We start from the raw sequence: 24,126 nt of genomic DNA, 5'->3' as shown, positions 1-24,126 counted from the left end.
CAGGATGGTCTCGATCTCCTGACCTCGTGATCCACCCGTCTCGGCCTCCCAAAGTGCTGGGATTACAGGCTTGAGCCACCGCGCCCGGCCAATCAGACTAATTTCAAACTAAAGAAGTTACTACCTAAAGACGAAATTCAGGGGAAGCAAGACTCATTTAGAACAAATGAAATTTCTCCAGGCCTACATTTCTGAATTAACCTCTAGCACATCCAAAATATTTCAGTCATTATCAGTCTCACTAACTCTAATGCCAAATGCTAAATGCAGTGTTCTTTCACACTGTTTTAATTTTCTTGGGAAATCAAGTCCGATGGATGTTAATGAAGTGGATTGCCCATCCTCTTTATGACGGCATTAAGAGAGCACTGTGCTGTCAAGTGCCTGGCCTGGGAAAGAAGGGGAAGAAACAATTGGATTTTATCCAAAGGTGCACTATAAAAATAAGAGTTTTTACAAAAAAAAAAAAGATATTTGTTCTCATCTCAATTGGCCTCATCTGGGCAAGTGACCCACAAGTCTTTTGGCGAGTTCGCTATTTGCCTGTTTAAATACTTTTTTCAACTTAGAGAACAGTTATGATGTGACCATAGCATTGCACGACTAAAATTCTAAGCCTGAAACCTGAAAAAAGAGATATGACAGGGGAAATTAATCAGGCTATATATAAATATTGTATTTATTTGAATAAAAGCAAAAAGAACAACCCGTAATCCTAGTCTTGTACTTCTTTACCTTGATGCTGTAGGGCATCTGATGATAAAGACAAGGTTTTGCTCTTAGATTTTCCTGACAGGCAGATTGAGTTGTCGGCTGAGTCACTGAGCCAAGCTCTAGTTAGTGCAGACTCCTTCCATCAGCTCAGCATGACCAAACACTGGGGGTTTGGGATAGGTGAGTTCTAAGAGGAATCGCTGAGGAAAATCTCCAAGCTGACAAGATTCCTACCTTCCCATATTTGGATGAGGAGTTCTTTGTAGCCCAGAGGACAGAAATCTCACCTATTGGGAGAAGTGATAAGGTTGAAAACTTCAGTTCAACAGAAATAGGAAGGTTAAGGGCACGCACATATTAAGAACTTACCATGGGCCAGCCGTATCCGTTACCTTGCTGAATTATCTGAACAGAGAGAAGTCTTTTTTATTTCATTTATTTATGTTTATTTATTTTTTTGAGATGGGGGTCTTACTCTGTAGCCCAAGCTGGAATGCAGTGGCATGATCTTAGCTCACTGCAACCTCCGCTCCCAGCCTCAAGCCATCCTCCCACCTCAGCTTCCTGAGTAGCTGGGACTACAGACACACACCATCACATCCGGCTAATTTTTTTTTTTTTTTTTTTTTTTTTTTTTTTTTTTTTTTTGTAGAGAGAGGGTTTTGCCATGTTACCCAGGCTTCTCTTGAACTCCTGAGCTCAGGTGATCCTCCCACCTCGGCCTCCCAGAGTCCTGGGATTACAGGTGTGAGCCACCGCACCTGGCCTGAGAAGTCTTAGTCATAACTGTATGACGTGAGATGTGGAGTCTGATGGACCCTGTGCTGTGCCCTCTTCTCTGCTCATGTTAACTGCCTATGGGACTCTTAACCTGGCAAAGCTGCCAGTCAAAGTGCCTTCTCAGGGACCTTGAGGTCCCTTTAGCACTAAATGTTATGATGGCATTAAGAGAGCACTGTGCTGTCCATAACTTAGTAAAAATATTACACATCTGTCCTCTGGAAAAGGCTGAACCAGCTCTATTACTACCATATGATGCTCTCTAGTATATCACACTTAGAGGAAGTACATGATTTCTTGCCACTATTGCCTTTTCTTACTTCAGAGAGCTTAATAATGCCCTTTGAGACAAATTGCTGCTGGTGGTAGAGCTCGCTTCATTTATTTATGTAACTCAGAAAATCTGTGCTGAGTTACTTAGTCATCTCTTCAACCAGCTTCCCAGCTTCATCACTCTGGATTCCATGAAAACCACCATATATCATAACTCAATAGAGATAAAGTTCCTCTATTTTCTCTTAAATGGAGAATGCTTGCTGATATGATTGGCTGCTATTTCAGGCCAGTCTCCAGATGTCTGAAAAAATATCCAGGGACAATATAATGTAGATTGAGTGCAAGCCACAAGTTCTTGACATCTAACAGCTCCCATGTAATTGGGGGGTCCGTTTAAAAATGACAGCTTACTCATAGGATCTTTATTATTGTTCCAAATTAACACGCATTAGTATATTTTCAGTGCAGGTAAATCAAGAACAGCATTCTCTTTGATGCTTTTTATGAATGGCACAAGATTAGCATGTTACCTAAGAGAGCTTTTCTCAATGCTAGATGGCTGCAAATTGTTTATAGATAAAGTAGCAGGAGAAAAATTCAACAAAATCCTGTTTCTCAGTGGTGCGTTATTTTTTTAGTTATGCTTTTAGGCATGACCTAATCTCTGATTACCCCAACACTGACAATAAAACTGATTTATAAGTAATCACAATGGAACCATTCAGTGTCGGAGCTTGACAAGCCTTTGTTCAAAGCTTGTCACTAATGTCCCAATAAGACTTAAATGTCATAAAACCTTTTGCAATGAAAATAAAAGTTTCATACATCCACTGAAACTTATACAGTAAGAGAAGCCTGCTAAGCCCTTGCCTCTCGGCTTTCTTGATTAAAAGGAAAAGATATTTTACTCTTGAGATTGCCTATTTTAGAGAAAAATTACATTTTGAAGATGGGTTCCTACTTACCTGATTTTTTTTTTTTTTTTTTTTTTTTTTTTTGAGGCGGAGTCTCGCTCTGTCGCCCGGACTGGAGTGCAGTGGCCAGATCTCGGCTCACTGCAAGCTCCGCCTCCCGGGTTTACGCCATTCTCCTGCCTCAGCCTCCCCAGTAGCTGGGACTACAGGCGCCCGCCACCTCGCCCGGCTAGTTTTTGTATTTTTAGTAGAGATGGGGTTTCACCGTATTAGCCAGGATGGTCTCGATCTCCTGACCTCGTGATCCGCCCGTCTCGGCCTCCCAAAGTGCTGGGATTACAGGCTTGAGCCACCGCGCCCGGCCTTACCTGATCTTTAGAAAGCAGTCTGACAGTAGCCTCTGGTTTTGATTTAATGCATTGCTTTATCATTTTTTTTTTCTCCTCTTAAAAATGAAAACAGACCAGGCATGGTGGCTATAATCTTAGCACTTTGGGAGCTGAGCCAGGCAGATCACAAGGTCAGGAGTTTGAGACCAGCCTGGCCAATAGGGTGAAACCCTGTCTGTACTAAAAATACAAAAATTAGCCAGGCGTGGTAGTGGACACCTGTAGTCCCAGCTACTTGGGAGGCTGAGGCAGGAGAATCACTTGAACCTGGGAGGCGGAGGTTGCGGTGAGCCAAGATCACACCACTGCACTCCAGCCTGGGCAACAAAGCGAGACTCCGTCTCCAAAAAAAAAAAAGAAAAGAAAAGAAAAGAAAACAAACTACTGAAGCTTTTGATTTAGGCTGAACCATAGGGAGTGGCCATTTTTTTGGTACAAAATGATCAAGTACTGGCCATTTCATGTGGTTCAACCTAATATCAAACTCAGTGTTTCCAGAACTAATAGGTGATATTTCCTGAATTAATTTTGGTAGGTTTAGATTAAGTGATCAATTATTTTCTAAGACTCTCCTGTGTGCTCACAGTAGAGTTCCAGTACAACTGTAAGTAACAAATATGAAACATATTCTTTCAGCAACATGTCTGTGCCTATTCTGCTTGGCCCTCTGCTAAACCTGGGGACACACAGGAATTATATATTCAGTCATTCATCCCTCTAGGAGTCATGTTGCCTATCCCTCAAAATTCATGTGTTGGAAACTTAATTCCCAATGCAATAGAGTAGGAAGGTGCAGCCTTTTAGGAGGTGTGTAGGTCATGAGCGCTCCACCCTCATGAATGAACAAATATTATTAGTAAAAGACCGGATGGAGGGAATTCTTTTTTGCTCTTCCACTTTCTGTCATGTGAGGACACAGCATGCTCCCCTTCAGATGGTGCAGCATGTAAGGCACCATGTTGGAAGCAGAGAGCAGCCCTCACCAGATGGCAGTGCCTTGATCTTGGCCTATCCAGCCTCCAGAACTGTGAGAATAAATGTCTGTTTAAGTTGCCCAGCCTGTGCTATTCTATTACAGCAGCACAAAATGGACTAAGACCACGATTGGTACCAGGGGAGTGGGGTGTTGCTAAAACAAATACCTAAAAATGTGGAAGCAGCTTTGGAACTGGGTAATGGGTTGAGGCTAGAAGAGTTGTGAAATGAAAGCAAGAAAAAGCTTGTATTGCCAGGAGTGGAGCATTCAGGGTGATTCTGGTGAGGGCCCAGAAGAAGAGGAGAGCTGTGGGGAAATTCTCACTCAACTCATTCTCCTGAGAAACTGCGTAAGTGGTTTTGAACTGAATGCTGATAAAAATATGGACTGTAAAGACCATTCTGATTAGGTCATAGACAGAAATGAAGAATATCATTGGAAACTGGGGAAAAGGCCATCTTTGTTACAAAATGGCAAAGAACATGGCTGAATTATGTCCATGTCTGTGTTCTAGGACTTTGTAAGGGGCAGAACTTAAGAGCAATGAACTAGAATATTTGGCAGAAGAAATTTCTAAGCAGGAAAGTGTACAGGATGCTGTGTGGTTTCTCTTAACTGCTTATATTAAAATGTTAAAATGGGAGAAGAGAAATGATTTAAAGACAGAATTTATAATTCAAAGGGAAGCAGAACATCAAGGTTTGGACAATTCTTAGTCCAGCCATGTAAAGAAAAAGATTTGGACAATTCTCAGTCCAGCCACGTAAAGAATAAAAAAGTATGTAGGCCGGTTGTGATGGCTTATGCCTATAATCCCAGCATTTTGGGAGGCTGAGGCGAGTGGATCACTTGAGGTCAGGAGTTCAAGACCAGACTGGCCAACATGGTGAAACACCGTCTCTACTAAAAATACAAAAGTTAGCTGGGCGTGGTGGCAGGCACCTGTAATCCCAGCTATTTGGGAGCCTGAGGTAGGAGAATCACTTGAACCCGGGAGGCAGAGGTTGCAGTGAGCTGGGTTGGCACCACTGCACTCCAGCCTGAGTGACAGAGTGAGACTCCGTCTCAAAAGAAAAAAGAAAAAAAAAAGGAGTTTTAGGCTGGGCATGGTAGCTCATGCCTATAATTCCAGCACTTTGGGAGGCCGAGGTGGGTAAATCACTTGAGATCAGTAGTTTGAGACCAACCTGGCCAACATGGTGAAACCCCATCTCTACTAAAACTACAAAAAAAAAACAAAAGTAGCCAGACATTGTGGCAAGCACCTGTAATCCTAGCTACTCGGGAAGCTGAGGCAGGAGAATCACTTGAACCCAGGAGGTGGCGTCTGCAGTGAGCCGAGATTGCGTCACTGCACTCCAGCCTGGACAACAGAACGAGACTTTGTCTCAAAAAAACAAAAGTATGTTTAGAAGATAGCACACAGGGTGTGGCCAGGCCACCATTTGATAAGATTAGTATGGATACAAGAAAGCCATGTGCTATTAAGACAATGGGAGAATGACCCCAAAGGTATTATGGACATCTTGGTACAAGGGGAGGGGGCAACCATGCCCATCAAAAGCCCAGAGTGCTAGGGTCCTGGGGACAGATGGATTTTGAGGAGGGGCCCAGGGTGCCCATGGGACCTGTGTGCTCACTGCTGAGGGCCACCTTGGGTCTCTGCACCCTGCACTCTGGCACAGTGCTCCTTGGCCACCCCACCTCTGATTCAAGCAGGCCCAGGTCCAGGTAGGACCACTGCTCTGGAGGATGCGAGCAGTGAGCCTTGGTACATCCAAGTGGTGCTTAATTCTGCAGGTGTGCAGAGTACAAGAGCTGCGGAGGCATGGCTTCCTTCACCTAGATTTCAAGGAATGCCTCAGTGGGCGCAGGCAGAGAACTGCTGCAAAGACCAAGTCTCTGCAGACAGCCCCCACTAGGACAGTGCCTAGTGGAGTCATAAGAGTGGGGCTGCCCCAGAAACCCCAGAAGTGTAGAAGCACCAGCGTACAGTGCCAGTCTGGGAGAGCTACGGGCGGGTTATTTCAGTGCATGGGAGCTGCAGCATGGGCTGTACCCAGCAAAGCCATGTGGGTGGGCCCGCCTGAGGCCATGGGGACCTAACCTCCACCCCAGTGTACCTGGAAGGTGGGACATGGAGTCAAAGATTACTCTCATGCTTCAAGATTTAATGTTGGGCTGGGCACAGTGGCTTGTGCCTGTAATCCCAACCCACTGGGAAGCCCAGGAGGAAGGATTGCTTGAGGCAGAAGTTTGAAACCAGCCTGGGCAATGTAGTGAGACCCCATCTCTACAAAAAAAAAAAAAATTAGCTCAGCAGAATGGCACAGACATGTAGTCCTAGCTACGGGAGAGGCTAAGGCAGGAAGATTGTTTGAGCCCAGAAGTTCATGGTTGCAGCAAGCTATGATCATACACACTCTGCTCTCCAGCCTGGGTGACAGAGCAAGACACTGTCTCCACAAAAATTGAAATAAAAAAAAAAAGAAGATTTAATGTTTGTCCTTTTGGTTTTGGACTTCCGTGGGACCTCTTACTCCCTTCTTTTTTATTGCTCCCTTTTGGAATGGGAATGTCTGTCCTGTGACTGTTCCACCATTGTATTTTGGAAGTATATAACTTGTTTGATTTCACAGGCTCACAGCGGGAGAGCATTTGCCTCAGAATGACTCTTCACTTTGAGCCTCGTCCGTATCTGATTTAGATGGGACCCTGTACTTTTGCTTTGAATTGTTACTGGAACAAATGAAGACTTTAGGGGCAATGGGATGGAATGAATGTATTTTACATGTAAGAAAGGTACAAATTTGGGAGGTCAGAGGTGGAATGTTACAATCTGAATATGTACCCCAAAATCTGTAGTGTTAGGGAGGTGTGGCCTTTCGGGAGGTGTTTAGTTCCTGGGGCCTGTAGCCTCATACATTGATTAATGCTGTTATAAAAGGGCTTGACAGAGAAAGTGTGGTCCTTTTTCGTCCTTTCATTTTCTGTCATGTAAGGACACAGCATTCCTCCCCTCTGCAGGATGCCACATTCAAGGCACCATTTTGGAAGCAGCTAGCAAATTTCATTAAATGCTGGCATCTTGGATTTTGGGCTTCACACCCTCTAGAACTGTGAGAAATGAATTTCTGTTGTTTATAAGCTCCCCAGTCTCACATATTCTGTTATAGCAGCACAGGCAGACTAAGACACAAGTATGGTGCACATCCGTACCTACAGCAGCGCTTGTCCATGACATTTTCTGTACCTCTGTTGTCACCCTAATTAGTTTGGCATTACCTACCATCTAGATACCTCCTTCAGTCCACACTTGCATTCCTTATATACAATGCTGGATGATTAATACTCAACATGTCCTTCAAAACTCAGCTCTTTTTCCTTGGAACAAAGTATATGCTAATTAACTTTTTGTTAAATATAATTAAATGTATCTACCTGACTACCACATAGCCCAAAGAGATGGGGAGGTGTTATAGACCGAATGTGTCCCCCATAAAATTCATGTGTTGAAGTCCTAACCCCAGTAATTCAGAATGTGATTGTCTTTGGAGGTAGGGTCTTTAAAGAGGTAATTAAAGTGAAATGAAGTCATTGAGGTGGTCCCAATTCTAATCTGACTGATGTTCTTATAAGACGAGGAGACTGAGGCCAGACCCAGTGGCTCATGCCTGTAATCCCACTATGTTGGGAAACCAAAGCATGCAGATAACTGGAGGCCAGGAGTTCAAAACCAGCCTGGGCAACATGGTGAAACTCTGTCTCTACAAAAAAAAAAAAAAAAAAAAAAAAAAAAATTGCCGGACCTGGTAGCTCATGCCTGTGGTCCTAGCTCCTTGGGAGGCTAAAGTGGGAAGATCACTTGAGCCTGGGAGGTGGAGGTTGCAGTAAGCAGAGATTGCGCGACTGTACCCCAGCCTGGGTGACAGAGGGAGACCCTATCTCAAAAAAAAAGTAAAAAAAAAAAAAAAGAGAGGAGACTGAGACACAAACATGGACAAAGGGAAGACTATGTGGAGACATAGAGAGAAAATTGTCATCTACAAGCCAAGGAGTGAGGCCTCAGAAGGAACCAACCCTGGTGACACATTGATCTCAGACTTCTGGCCTCCAGAGCCATGAGACAATAAATTTCTGTTGTTTAAGCCACCTAGTCTGTGGTACTTTGTTATGGAGCCCGTAGTAAACTAATACAGAAGACAAAATTCCCTGCTGTTCCTTAATTCTTCCACTATAACTTGTGTGTATTTCTTTATAGTTCTATCTTAACATATTTCTTGATTTTGCCTGTTTATAAACTTTACATAAATTGAACAATGCTGTGTGTATTCTCCTGTGACTTGCCTTTTCTGTTCAACGTGCTATTCACATTTCTCCATATTAATGTGTAAGCTGTAGCTTATTTGTATTCACTGCTGTATGGCATTCCATTGTGTGGATATTCTACAAATTACCTCTTTTAAAACTTGTGATGGACATTTGGGTTGTTCATATTTTCACATGTCTGGGTATACATGTGCAAGAGTTTCTGTAGGCTATGTAGCTAAGAGTAAAATTTGTGAACTTTAGGGTATATACAATTTCAATTTCCTAGGTATTGACAAATTATTTCTCAAAATGATTGTACCAGTTCATATTCCCAACAGCAGTAAATGAGAGTTCCGACTGCTCTGCATCCTTGTCAACACTTAGTATTGACTTTTTGATTTTTGCCAGATTAAGTTGGTAGGAGATAGTACCTCAAATGTGTTACCTTGTTACATGTTTTGAGCTGTTTGTGTTTCTTTTCTCTAGTGCTTGTTCGTGTATTTTTCAGTTTTTTTACTGCAGTAAAATATATATAATGAAATTTATCATTTTACTCATGTTTAAATATATAGTCCAGTGTTATTAAATACATTCATAAATGTTGTACAGCCATTACCACTATTCATCTATTTAACTCATCATTTTGTAAAACTGAAATGTTATACCTATTAAGAACTCCCCCATCCCCCAACATGCCAGCCCCTGGTGACACCATTCTTTTTGTGTCTCTCATTTTAACTACTATAAATAGTGGAATAACACAGTATTTGTCTTTTGTGACTGGTTTATTCCACTTAGCAAAATATCTTCAAGGTGCATCCATGTTGTAGTATAATGCAAAGTTTCCTTCCCCTTTAAAGTGGAATAACATTCCATTGTATGTATATACCACATTTTGCTTATCCATTCATCTGTCAATAGACACTTGGGTTGCTTATGTTTGAGCTATTGTGAATTATGCTGCTGTGAACATAGGTATACAAGTATCTCTTCAAGACTCTACTTTTAATTCCTTTGGGTACACAGCCATAAGTGGAATTGCTGGATCGTATGGTAATCCTGTGTTTAAATTTTTGAGGAACCACCACACTGTCTTCCACAGTGATTGTGCCATTGTATATTCCCACCAACAGTGCCCTAGGGTTTCAGTTTCTCCACATCCTTATTTTCTGGGTATTTTTGACAATAGCTTTCCTCACGGATATGAAGTGGTATCTCATTGTAGTTTTGATTTGCATTCCCTTAATGACTAGTGATATTGAGCATCTTTTCATGTGCCTATTGCCTTTTCATGTATCTTCTTTGGAGAAATGTCTATTCAAGTCCTTTGCACATTTTTCAGTTGGTTTGTATTTTGTTGTTGAGTTTTAGTTCTCTATATATTCTGGATATTAAGTCCTTATTAAAGATATGATTTGCAAATATTTTCTCTCATCCTATGGGTTACTTTTTTACTCTGTTGACTGTGTCTTTTGATGCACAAAATTTTTTAATTTTCATGAAGTCTAATTTTCTATTTCTGTTTTGTTGCCATTTCCAAGAAATCACTGCCAAATCCAATGTTGTGAAATTTTTGCTGTTTTTTTTTTCCCTAATAGTTTTATTGCTTTAGGTTTTACATTTAGGTCTTTCATCCATTTTGAGTTCATATTTTTTACATGACATTAAATAAGGGTCCAACCACATTATTCTGCATGTGGATATCCAGTTTTCCCAGCACTACTTGTTGTTGAAAAGGACTGTAAGGTCTTGGCACCCTTATCAAAAGCTATTTGAAACTAGATGTGGTGGTATGGGCATGTAATCCCAGCTACTAGGGAAGCCGAGGCAGGAAGATTGCTAGAGCCCAGGAGTTCAAAACCAACCTGGACAACATAAGGAGACCCTCTCTCAAAAAAAAAAAAAAAAAAAAAAAATGGTGACTGGTCACAGTGGCTCATGCCCCTGTGATCCCAGCACTTTGGGAGGCTAAGGCAGGTGGATCACTTGAGGCCAGGAGTTCGAGACCAGCCTGGCCAACATAGCCAAACCCCATCTCTACTAAAAATACAAAAATTAGCTGGGCATGCACCTGTATTCCCAGCTACTTGAGACACTGAGGCACGAGAATCACTTGAACCTGGGAGGCAGAGGTTGCAGTGAGCCAAGATCAGGCCACTGCACTCCAGCCTGGCCAACAGAATGAGACTCCATCTCAAAAAAAAAAAAAAGAAAAAAAGAAAAAGAAAGTAATTAAACCATATATGCAAGAGCTATTTCTGGGCTCTCTATAACATCTCATTGGTTTATATGTCTGTCTTTTTGCCAGTGCTATACTGTTTGGATTAATATAGCTTTGTAGTAAGTTTTGAAATCAGGAAGTGAGAGTTATCCAGCTTTGTTCCTTTTCAATGTTGTTTTGGCTATTACTAAAGGTCCCTTGAGATTCCATTTGAATTTTAGAGTGAGCTTTTTTATTTCTACAAAAAAAAATCATTAGGTTTTTGATAGAGATTTCACTGAATCTGTAGATCACATTGGGTAGTTTTGACATTTTAACAGTAATCTTCGGTCCAGGTACTGTGGCTCACACCTGTAATCCCAGCACTTTGAGAGGCCAAGGCAGGTGGATCACCTGAGGTCAGGAGTTTGAGACCAGCCTGACCAACATGGCAAAGCCCCATCTCTCCTAAAATTACCAAATTAGGCCGGGTGCGGTGGCTCACGCCTATAATCCCAGCAGTTTGGGAGGCCGAGGCAAGCAGATCATGTCAGGAGATCAAGACTATCCTGGCTAACACAGTGAAACCCCATCTCTACTAAAAATTTAAAAATTAGCTGGGCCTGGTGGCAGGAGCCTATAGTCCCAGCTACTCGGGAGGCTGAGGCAGGAGAATGATGTGAACCCAGGAGGCGGAGCTTGCAGTGAGCTAAGATCATGCCACTGCGCTCCAGCCTGAGCGACAGAGCGAGACTCTGTCTCAAAAAAAAAAAAAAAAATGAAATTAGCCATGCATGGTGGCACATGCCTGCCTGTAATCTCATCTACTCAGTAGGCTGAGGCAGGTGAATTGCTTGAACCCGGGAGGCTGAGGTTGCGGTGAGCCGAGATCATGCCACTGCACTCCAGCCTGGGCAACAAGAATGAAATTCGGTCTCAAAAAAAAACAAAACAAAACCAAAAAAAAGCAACACTAAACAATATTCTTCCAATCCGTGAACACGGGATATGTTTCTATTTATGTTCTTTTTTAATTTATTTCAGCAATGTGTTTTTAGTTTTTATTGTAGGTGTTTTTCACTTCTTTGGTTAATTGTATTTTACTCTTTTTGATGTTGCTTTAAATGTAATTGTTTTTGTAATTTTCTTTTAGATTGTTCATTGTTAGTGTATACAAATGCAACTGATTTTTATGTGTTTATTTTGTAGCCTGCTATTTTGCTGAACTTACTAGTTTTAGTAGGTTTTTGGTGAAATCTTTAGGGTTTTCTTTATAAGATTATGTCATTTACAAACAGGTAATTTTACTTCTTCCTTTCCAGTTTGGATGCCTTTTATTTATTTATTTTGCATAGTTGCTGCAGCTAGAACTTCTAGTACTATTTTGAATAGAAGTGGCAAAAGCAGGCATTCCTGCCTTGTTCCTGATCTTACAGGAAGAGCTTTCAGTCTTTCACCATGATGTTTATGATGTTTGCTGTAGGTTTTTGATATATGGCCTTTATTTTGTTGAGATAGTTTCTTTCTGTTCCTAGTTTGTTTCATGTTTTTATCATGAAAGAGTGTTGAATTTTGTCAAATGCTCTTTCTGCATCAATTGAGATGATCGTGTGGGTTTTTTTCTTCTTTCTGTAATGTGGTATATTACATTGATTGATTTTCATATGTGGTACCATCTTTGCATTCCTGGAATAAATTATATTTGGTCGTGGTATACAATCCTTTTAAAATGCTGCTGAATTTGTAGAACTTTGTGGAGAATTTTTGCATAAATGTTCGTAAGGGACTACCTGATCAGAAAATGGGTAAAGGGAGTTCTATAAACAAAAGCAAATAATAACAGAAGATGGCTTGGAACTTCAGAAAGGAAAAAGAATGTTGGAATGAGTAAATAGAATGGACTAGCCTCATGAGTTTATTAAATTACATTTAATGGTTGAAGTAAAAATTATACCCTTTGATGTTGTGTTTAATGTATATGGAATAAATACCTAAGGCAATTGTATTTAAGAGCTAGGGAGGGTATGAGGACATTATGGAAGTAAAATTTCTCTACTTCAATTAAAGTAATAAAGCATCAATAAATGTTAGACTGTGCTAAGTTACATTTGGATATACGTACTACCTAGAGTAATCACTAAAGAAACTGTACAAAAGTGATTTTTAGAAAATGTTCAAGTAGGCTGGGTGCTGTGGCTCATGCCTGGAATCCCAGCACTTTGGAAGGCCGAGGCAGGCAGATTGCCTGAGGTCAGGAGTTCGAGACCAGCCTGACCAACATGGTGAAACCCCATCTCTACTAAAAATACAAAAATTAGCTGGGCATGGTGGCAGACACCTGTAATCCCAGCTACCTGGGAGGCTGAGGTAGGAGAATTTCTAGAACCGGGGAGGCGGAGGTTGCAGTGAGCCGAGACAAGGCCATTGCACTTCAGCCTGGGCAACAAGAGTGAAACTCTGTCTAAAAAAAAAAAAAAAATTCAAGTAACCCACAAGAAAGTAAGAAAAGAAACAGAGGAGAAGCACAGAAAGCAAGCAGAACACACATAATAAAAAGGCTGATTTAAGCTCTGACATATCAGTAAATAATTTAAATTCAAATGGTCTCAATACACCAATTAAATAATTGACAGAGTTGATTTAAAAACCATGATTAATAATATGCTGTCTATAAGAAACTCACTAATGTCACAAGTTGTTAAAAGTTAAAGGATAGAAAAAGATATATCATGCAAACATTACTTTTTTAAAAACATAGTAGATACAGAGTTTAGAGCAAAGCAAATTACTACTATTATACATAAGTATAATAGGAGTATCTAAACAAGAAAAAGTAATGGAAAAAAATAAGTGTTAAAAAGCTATAATGCAACAAAAGTGTTGTTCAATAAAAGAAGACTTAAAACTATATACTGAAAAGTTACTCCATTTACATGGGAAAATCAACCCAGCTGGCCAACAATGAGAAATGTTCTGGTAAAATTGTTGAATTTTAAAGGGAAGAAGAAGAAAAACAAACAAACAAAAAACTTTTGGACAATCAGAGAGAAAAAGACCAAGTCATTTATAAGGGAAATGATACCAGATTGACATCCGACTTTTCAAAAGCAACACTATGCCAGAGGACAATGAGTTCAGATACTCAAGTGTTAATATAGTTTGAATGTTCTCCCTGCCCAAATCTCATGTTGAGATGTAATCCCTAGTGTTGGAGGTAGAGCCTGATGGGAGGTGATTGGATCATGGTGGGCAGAGTTCTTATGAATGGTTTAGCACCATCCCCTCTTGGTACCATATAGTGAGTGAGTTCTCACAAAATCTGGTTGTTTATAAGTATATAGCACTGTTTCCCTCTCTGTCTTCCTCCTGCTCTGGCCATGTGAAGATACCTGCTGTAGCTTTGCCTTCCACCATGAATCAAAGCTCCCTGAGGCCTCTCCAGAAGCAGATGCTGCCATGCTTTCTATATAGCCTGTGGAACTGTAAACCAATTAAACCTCTTTTCTCATAAATTACCCAGTCTCATGTATTTCGTTATAGCAATGCAAGAACAGGCTGATACAGAAAATTAGTATTGAAAAGTGTGGCATTGGCCGGGCGCGGTAGCTCAAGCCTGTAATCCCAGCACTTTGGGAGGCCGAGACGGGCGGATCACGAGGTCAGGAGATCGAGACCATCCTGGCTAACACGGTGAAACCCCGTCTCTACTAAAAAATACAAAAATCTAGCCGGACGAGGTGGCGGGCGCCTGTAGTCCCAGCTACTAGGGAGGCTGAGGCAGGAGAATGGCGTAAACCCGGGAGGCGGAGCTTGCAGTGAGCTGAGATCCGGCCACTGCACTCCAGCTTGGGTGACAGAGCGAGACTCCGTCTCAAAAAAAAAAAAAAAGAAAAGCGTGGCATTGGTATAAAGGTACCTGAAAACATGGAAGCAGCTTAGGAATTGGGTAACAGGCAGAGGTTGGAAGAATGTGGAGGGCCCAGAAGAAGACAGGAAGATGAGGAAAAATTTGTAACATCCTAGAGACTTGTGAAATTGTTGCAACCACAATGCTGATAGTGATATGGAAAATGAAGTCCAGGCAGAGGAGGTCTCATACAAGAATAAGAAAGTTATTGGGAACTGGAGTAAAGGTCACTTTTGCTATACTTTACCAAAGAACTTGGCTGTACTGTGCTCCTGCTGTAGGGATCTGTGGAACTTTAAACTCGAGAGTGATGATTTCAGTTATCTAGTGGAAGAAATTTCTTATTTGTTTGTTTGTTTGAGACAGAGTCTCAGTCTGTCACCCAGGCTGGAAAGGATCTCGGCTCACTGCAGCCTCCGCCTCCCAGGTTCAAGCGATTCTTATGCCTCAGCCTCCCGAGTAGCTGGGATTACAGGCATGCACCACCATACCCAGCTAATTTTTGTATTTTTAGTAGAGACAGGGTTTCACCATGTTGGCCAGGCTGGTCTCAAATTGACCTCAAGTGATCCACCTGCCTTGGCCTCCCAAAGTGCTGGGATTACAGACATGAGCCACAACGCCCAGCCTTGGAAGAAATTTCTAAGCAGCAAAGCATTCAAGATGTTACCTGGATGCTTCCAAGAACCTGTGTTCATATGTGTGAGCAAGGAAATGACCTGAAACTGGAACTCGTATTTAAAAGGGAAGCAAAGCAAAAAAAATGGGAAAATTTGTGGCCTGGCCATGTGGTAGAAAAGAAAAGCTCATTTTCAGGGGAGGAATTCAAGCAGGCTACAGAAATTTGCATAAGTAAAAAGGAGCCAAATGCTAATAACAGAGATAATGGGGAAGAGCCCTTGAAGGCACTTCAGAGAACTTTGTGGCAGCCCCACTCATCACAGGCTAGGAGGACTAAATGGTTTTGTGGGCCAGTTCCAGGGTCCCACTGTCCTGCACAGCCTCAGGACACTGCTCCCTGCATCCCAGCCACTCCACCTCCAACCATGGCTCAAAGGAGCCCACGTACAGCTCTGGCTGCTGCTTCAGAGGGTGAAAACCATAAGCCTTGGTGGCTTCTACTTGATGTTAAGCATGTGGGTTCACAGAGTGCAAGAGTTGAGTCTTGGGAGTCTCCACCTAGATTTCAGAGGATGTATGGAAAAGCCTGGATGGTCAGGCAGAAGCCTGCTGCAGGGGCATAGCACTCATGGAGAACCTCTACTAGGGAAGTGCAGAGGAGAAATGTGGAGTTGGGGCCCCCACACAGAGTCCTTACTGGGGCACTGCCTAGTGGAGCTGTGAGAAGAGGGCCACCGTCCCCCAAACCCAGAATGGTAGAGCCACTGATAGCTTGCACCATACACCTGGAAAAGCTGCAAGCGCTCAACACCAGCCTGTGAGAGTAGCCATGGGGGATGACCCCCGCAAAGGCACAGAGGTGGAGCTTCCCAAGGCATTGGGAGCCCACCCTTATACCAGTGTGCCCTGGATTTGAGACATGCAGTCAAAAGAGATTATTTTGGAGCTTTAAGATTAATAATTGCCCTTCTGGGTTTCAGACTTGCACATGGCCTGGAGACCCTTTCTTTTGGCCAATTTCTCCCTTTTGGAACATGAGTATTTACCCAATGCCTGTACCCCCACTGTATCTTGGAAGAAACTCATTTGGTCTTTATTTTACAGGCTTATAGGTGGAAGGGACTAGCCTTGTCTCAGATGAGATTTTGGACTTTGACTTTTGAGTTAATGCTAGAACAAATTTAGACTCTGGGGGACTGTTGGGAGGGCATGATTGTATTTTCCAATGTGAGTAGGACATGAGATTTGGAGGGGCCAGGGGTGAAATGATATAGTTTGGATGTCCTCACCCAAATCTCATCTTGAATTGTAATCCCCAATGTTGGAAGTGGGGCCTAGTGGGAAGTGATTGGATCATGAGGGGCAGAGTTCTCATGAATGGTTTAGCACCATCCCAGCCTCAGTACTCTATAGTGAGTGAATTCTCACAAAATCTGGTTGTTTAATAGTGTGTAGTACCTCCCTCTTCTCTCTCTTCCTCCTGCTCCGGCTTTGTCTTCTGCCATAAGTAGAAGCTCCCCAAGGCCTCCTCAGAAGCAAATGCTGACATGATTTATGTACAACCTGTGGAACTGGGAGCCACTTAAACTTCTTTTATTATAAATTATCCAGTCTCAGGTATTTATTTATTTATAGCAATGCGAGAACGGACTGATACAAATACCTTGTTAAGATGTAAATATTATCCAAAGTAATCTACAGAATAAATGCAATTTCTGTAAAAATTCCAACAGTCTTTTTTTTTTTTTGAGACAGAGTCTTGCTCTGTCACCCAGGCTGGAGTGCAATGGCACCTCACTGCAAGCTCCGCCTCCTGGGTTCATGCCATTCTCCTGCCTCAGCTTCCCGAGTAGCTGGGACTACAGGCGCCCACCACCAGGCCTGGCTAATTTTTTTTTTTTTTTGTATTTTTAATAGAGACAAGGTTTCACCGTGTTAGCCAGGATGGTCTCAATCTCCTGACCTCATGATCCACCTGCCTCGGCCCCAATAGTCTTTCTTTACAGAAATGGAAAAGAGATTTTCTAATCAGCCGGTGCAACCTTTGTATATGTAAAGACCACAAACTTACATGAACATAGATGATATAGTTTGGCTCTGTGTCGGCATCCCAAATCTCATGTTAAACTGTAATCCCTATGTGTTGGAGGAGGGGCCTGATGGGAGGTGACTGAATCGTGGGGCCAGATACTCCACTTGCTATGTTCATTATAGTGAGTTCTCACAAGATTTGGTTGTTTGGAACCGTGTAGCACCTGCCCCTTGGCTCTCTCTCTCTCCTGCTCTGACACGTAAAGACGTGCTCTCTTCCCCTTTGCCTTTGGCCATGACTATAAGTTTCCTGAGGCCTCCCAGGCATGCTTCCTATAGAACCTGCAGAACTATGAGTCAATTAAACCTATTTTTTTCATAAATTACCTAGTTTCAGGTAGTTCTTTATAGCAGTGTGAGAATGGACTCATAAAGTATAATAACTTATTTGAATATTGTTCAAATGAGTCCTTCCTGAGGAGTCTTCTAGACTAGGGATCCGAAAACGATGGTCTGCAGGCCAGTCTGGCTCACTACTTGTTTTTGTGTGGTGCATGAGCCATACAAAAAGTGTAATATAAATATCAATATTTATATCGATATAAATATAAATATATATTTATATCGATATAAATAAATGTTTCAACTTGAAATAAGTGGGGGAGATTAGATAAATTGCCTGTACAGAATAATTCCAGATTAATTTATGTAGCTAATTCCCTCTCCCCGCCACCCAAATGGGGGATGCACTTAGTAACTTGCTTCCAAAAAGTAGAGTATTAAAGTGAGGTTGTGGGGACAGAGAATAAGTTTACAGTGAGAAAAACCTGACAAGCCCTACCTCAGCCATGTGATCAAGGTTAACTTCCTCGGTAATGTCATGTTGATAGCATGTATCCATGATATATTGTGATGAAAATGCCACTTTACTTCTGCAGCCTCCCTCTCCAAACCCCTAATCCCAGACTAACTATGAGAAAAACATCAGGCAACCCCAAATTGAAGGACATTCTGCAAAAAGTCTGGGAAGTTCTTCTCAAAACTACCAAGGTGATCAAGGACAAGGGAAGTCTGAGAAACTGTCATAGACCAGAGAAGGCTAAGGAGACAGAATGAAGAAATGTACTGTGGCATCTTGAATTGGATCCTGGAACAGAAAAAAGACATTGAGGAAAAATTAGTGAAATGCAAACAAAGCATCACGTGTAGTTAATAACGATGTGCCAATGTTGGTTTCTTAGTTGTGATACAGGTACCATGGGAAACTGGGTCAGGAGTATACAGTGATTCTCTGTACAATCTTTCCAACTTTTCTTAACCTGCAAATATTATTTTTTTAAGTTTATTTTTAAGACAGTTTTAAGGTATATATTAGACTGAATATTTGTGTCTCCACAAAATATTTATGTGTTGAAGTCCCAAACTCCATGTGACTATATTTGGAGATGGGGCCTGTGAAGAAGTGATTATGGTTAAATGAGCTCATAGTAGGGGTGTTCTCATGATCTGATAGGGCTGGTGCCTTTATAAGAAGAGAAAGATACCAGAGGTCTTTCTCCACCGTGTGAGGACACAAGAAGGTGGACATTTACAAGACAAGAAGACAGCCCTCCCCGGGAATTAACCCTGGGACTTTTATCCTCTAGAACTGTGAGAATAAAATTTCTGTTGTTTAAGCCACTCAGTCTGTGGTATTTTGCTATGGCAGCCTGAACTGACAAATATGAGGTGCATGACTGTACTATGGCGGGGGTGTGCACAGGATGCTACTAGAACACTATGAAAGAAATACAATAATACAGTATAAACTTCTGATGGTACTATACACGACAGCCTCTGAAATATTCACCCAAAACTGGAACCTGAATCACATCTAACTATAAGTTTAACAGAGGACCGAGAATCACTTTGAAGACAACATGGAGATGCAACCAGAATAATCACTCTCTAAGAAGCTATACAGGACAAATGACCTGCATTCTTCAATAAATAAATTACAAGGGAGAGACTAGGAAGGAATCAATACACTGAAAAGGACCTATCCGCCAAATACAATGTGTAGACCTAGTTAGGATCCTGATATGAATAAACTATTGTAAAACAGCAATGACAACAGCTAGATATTATATTAAAGAATGATAATCATTTGCTGTTTGTTTTTGAGATGAAATCTCACTCTGTGCTGGAATACAGTGGCGTGATCTTGGTCCTTACTGGGGCACTACTTGGCTCACTGCAACCTCCACTTCCCAGGTTCAAGCAATTCTCCTGCCTCAGCCTCCTGAGTAGCTGGGATTACAGGCACCCACCACCATGCCCGGCTAATTTTTGTATTTTTAGTTGAGATGGGGTTTCACCATGTTGGCCAGGCTGGTTTCAAACTCTTGACCTCAAGTGATCCATCCGCCTCGGCCTCCCAAAGTGCTGGGATTACAAGCATGAGCCATCGCACCCGGCCTATCATTTGTTTTTAAAATTCATAAATTGTAAAGATACAAACAGAGCTATTGGCAAATAAAATAATGCAGTGTGGGCAGTTTGTTTCCAAATTGGTAGAGGGAAGTGTCCTCATAAGATCGGGACATAGGCAGAGAAGTGAACTGAGTTACAGATGAAATAAAGTTGGCCATCGATTTATTGTTGTTAAAGCTGGGTGATGAATACATTGGGATTCATTATTCTATTTTCTCTATGTTTTAATACCTTTGAAATTTTCCGTGATACAAAGCTAGAAAACAGCAATATGTATAACATTATTTTGAAAAAACTTACATAAACTATATATGACCTCCCCTTCCAGCCAAGATGGAGTAACAGAAACTGGACTTACCTCCCTTCTGAAACAAGCAAACACACACAATGACAAAAACAATAGTATATAAGACACTGGACCTCAGGCAATGAAAGACAGTGATCCCTGAGAGATGAGAAAAAACACTGTGAACTGCACAATCGCCACAGCTTACCACCCTGAGAACACTTCCAGACTGGGGCAAAGAGAGAACAGAGGCAGAGCCTGGAATATTCCTAGACTTGAGAAGATGGAGCTGAGGGCCTGGGAGACCAAGGCAACTTGAGTTGATGGAACAGAGTCCAGAGAGGAGAGAGACGCACTAGCAAAAACTCCCAAGGATCTGCAGTGAGACACCCTGGTGTGTTCAAATGAGTACTGATCACTTCATTCATGAGGAAATTACCATGTTAACCAACTGAGAAAAGAAAAATGTGATAATCTTAAGACATAGAAAAAGCATTTGATGAAATCCAACAAGATTCTTGATAAAAATTCTTGGCAAGTTGGTAATACGAACTTTCTCAACCTGGTAAAGGACAGCTACAGAAAACCTACAGGCACCATCGTACCTAGTAATGATGAAAGACTGGACGCTGATCCAATAGGATCAGGAGCAATTCCAAAATGCATGCTCTTGCCACTCCTATCCAGCATTGCACTGGAGGTTCTCACCAGTGCAATTGTTACAGTGGGTAGCCAGTCAGACATGAGCAGAGCAGGAGAGGCACCCCCACCAGGAATGTCAGGCGACCATCAGGTGATGGCCAGGCAGTTATTAAACTGTCCCTCTGAAATAATTATTGGTTGCAGCCCGTGCCAGGGAAAGGCAGTTTCCCAATAGATAGAAACACCTAAAGCTGGTGATCAGTAGCTTCCTGATAAGGTCTCAAGAGTTGGATGAGTGAGCTCAAGCATGTGCACTAAGAGGCAAAATGGTGGAGTTTAACTGGCATATGACCTTCCTCTAGGAATGCTAGACTGGTAGAGGAAAAACACCTGAAGTGAGCGTGCATATGACTCCCGTAAACACACTGCATGCGTGGCCTCTCCCAAGCGCTAGCAGGCCACTGCACATGCGGACAGCCTACCCCAAGGGAAGAATCAGGGAAGAAGTAGTGCATGACCCCGGAAGTATGCCAGTGTATAAAACCCTAAGTCAAAGGTCTAACTGTGCGCTTGAATCTCTCAAGTCACCCGCCTGGCCCTCTTCCAAGTGTACTTCTTTTCATTCCTGCTCTAAAGCTTTTTAATAAACATTCTCTCTTGCTCTAAAACTTGCCTCCGTCTCTCATTCTGCTTTTTGCCCCTCACTCAAATTCTTTTGAGGAGGCAAGAATTGAGGTGGCTGCAGACCTGTACAGATTTGCCGCTGTTAACAGCATCAGGCAAGAAAAGAAATAAAAGACATGGAGAATAGAAAGTAAAACCATTTTTATTCTCAAACATGATTGTCTATGTAGAAAAGCTGATGGGATCTAGAAAAATAAAGCTACCAAATCAAATGAGTGAGCTTAGCAAAGCAGAGGGATACAAGGTCAACATACAAAAAAAAAAATCAACTGTGTTTCTATAAAGTGGCAAGGAACAATCCAAAATCGAAATTGAAAAAAACAATGTCCTTTACCATAGCATCAAGAAGATAAAATACTAGGGATAAATCTGCCAGAAAATATGAAAGACCTGTTGTATTCATTTCCTAGGGCGGTCATAACAAATTACCACCAACTTGGTGGCTTAAAACAGCAGTTTATTTTCTCACAGTGCTGGAGTCCAGAAGTCTGTCTGACATCAAGGTGCTGGTAGGGCTGCAGTACTTGCAAAAACTCTGAGGAACAGTCTGTTCTTTGCCTCTTTCTGCTTCTGTTGGCTTCAGATGTTCCTTGGTATTTCTTGGCTTGTAGCCCCATCATTCCAATCTCTGCCTCCATCTTCACGTCACCTTCTCCTCCCTCTCTCTTTCTCCTCTGTATCTCGCTTACAAAAACATGTCTTTGGATTTAGAGCCCGTCTGGAGAATTCCGGGTGATCTCTGCATCTTGAGACATTTAATTGTACCTGCAGAGTTCTTTTTCCAAATAAAGTCACGTTCTCAGACCCTGGGTATTAAGACATGGGCATATGTTGGGGGCAGGGGCTATGATTCAACTCACTACACCCATACACTGAAAACTACAAAATACTGCTGAGAGAAATTAAACTGACCTAAAATAATGGAGACATGCACCTTGTCCATGAGTCAGAGGATTCAAGATTGTTAGAATGTGAACTTCCCCCCATAATTGACCTATGTATTCATTGCTAATCAAAATTCAAGCTGGCTTTTCTTGTAGAAATTGACAAGCTGATTCTAAAGTTCATGTGGAAAGGCAAAGGATCTAGAACAACCAAGACAACTTTGAAAAAGAACAAAATTGGGGGGCTAACACTAACTGATTTCAAGAACTACTATAAAACTACAGTAATCAATACTGAGTGGTTTTGGTATATAGATAGATTACTGGAACAGAGTAATAATTCTAGAAAAAGACCCATGCATATATGGACACATGATTTTTGACAGAGGTACGAAGGCAATGGAGCAGAGAAAGGATAGTCTTTTTTGTTTTGTTTTCTTTGTTTTGTTGTTTTTTTGTAGAGATGAGGGTCTTACTGTGTTGACTGGACTGGGCTTGAACTCCTGCCCTCAACCATCCTCCCACATTGGCCTCCCAAAGTGCTGGTATTACAGGCGTGAGCCACCTCACCTGTCTGAGAAAAGATAGTCTTTCAACAAATGGTGCTAGGACAATCGGACATTTATATATAAAAGAACTTGGATGTATATCGTCCACCGTATTAAAACATCAACTCAAAAAGGATTGTAAACCTAAACGTAAAATCTAAAATTATAAAATTTTAGAAGAAAACATGAGAGAAACATGTGTGGCCTTGGGTTAGCTCAAGATTTGTGAGATACAACACCAAAAGTACAATCCATAAGAACAGGTCGGTAAAGTGAACTACATCAAAATTTAAAGTGTGTTCCTCAAAAGACACTGAGAGAGAATGAAAACAAAAACAAAAAAAAAAGCTTAACTGCTCCGTGAGAAGAATGAGAAGACAATCCACAGACTAGGAAAGAATCTTTGCAAAGCATGTATCTGTTAAAGGACTTGCATCCAGACTATATGAAACCTCTCAAAATTGGACAATAAGAAAAAAAGAGCAGCCCAAACTTTTAAACTTGCAAAAGATTTGAATAGACCAACAAAGATAAACGGTTGATAAATAAACACATGAAAATATGCACTATTAGTCATTAGAGAAATGCAAATTAAAACATCATTAGCTTTAGAGAAATACACACTTTAGAATGGTTAAAATTTAAAAGACCGATCATACCAAGTGTTGATGAGCATATAATGAAATGGAAACTCTTATCCACTTCCAGTGTGAATATAAAATGGCCCAATCCATTTGGAAAATGGTTTGGCAATACCTTGTATGATCCAGCCATTCTGTCGAGGCATTTGAACCAGAGCCAATTCCATCTTGAATAGGAACTGGGTAAAATGAGGCTGAGACCTACTGGGCTACATTCCCAGGAGGTTAAGGCATTCTAAGTCACAGGATGAGATAGGAGGTAGGCACAAAATACAGGTCATAAAGACCTTGCTGATAAAACAGGCTGCAGTAAAGAAGCCGGCTAAAACACCAAATCAAGATGGCAACAAGAGTGACCGCTGGTCATCCTCACTGCTACACTCCCACCAACGCCGTGACAGTTTACAAATGCCATGGCAACGTCAGAAAGTTACCCTATATGGTCTAAAAAGGGGAGGCATGAATAATCCACCCCTTGTTTAGCATATCATCAAGAAATAATTATAAAAATGGGCAACCAGCAGCCCTTGGGGCTGCTCTGCCTATAGCATAGTCATTCTTTTATTCTTTTACTTTCTTAATAAACTTGCTTTCACTTTACTCTATGGACTTGCCTCAAATTCTTTCTTGCTCAAGATCTAAGAACTCTCTTGGGGTCTGGATCAGGACCGCTTTTCTATAACAATTCCAGTCCTAGGCATTTAGCCAAAAGAAAAAAAAATACATATGTCCCTACAAAGACTTATACATGAGTGTTCACAGCAGCTTTATGTGGAATAGCCAAAAACTGTAAATAACACAAACATCCATGAACAGGTGAACAGATAAACTAATTGTGGTTATAAAAATA

The 24,126-nt window shown here is 41.5% G+C and overlaps 1 protein-coding gene across 1 annotated transcript in view; it reads left to right on the top strand.

Moving 5' to 3' along the window:
* The window catches only part of PTPDC1 (protein tyrosine phosphatase domain containing 1), a 108,936-nt gene extending 89,599 nt beyond the window's left edge, over positions 1-19,337 (top strand). The window contains exon 10 of the mRNA XM_033236703.1: positions 18,058-19,337. Within this exon, the coding sequence (XP_033092594.1) occupies positions 18,058-18,078 (21 nt within the window). The 3' untranslated portion in view covers positions 18,079-19,337. The remainder of the gene's footprint in view (positions 1-18,057) is intronic.
* The last annotated feature ends 4,789 nt before the right edge of the window (positions 19,338-24,126 follow it).

This window comes from Trachypithecus francoisi, unplaced genomic scaffold, assembly GCF_009764315.1.
Source record: "Trachypithecus francoisi isolate TF-2019V2 unplaced genomic scaffold, Tfra_2.0 Lachesis_group16, whole genome shotgun sequence".
Lineage (NCBI taxonomy): Eukaryota > Metazoa > Chordata > Mammalia > Primates > Cercopithecidae > Trachypithecus > Trachypithecus francoisi.
This window is presented reverse-complemented; position numbering and strand designations above follow the sequence as displayed.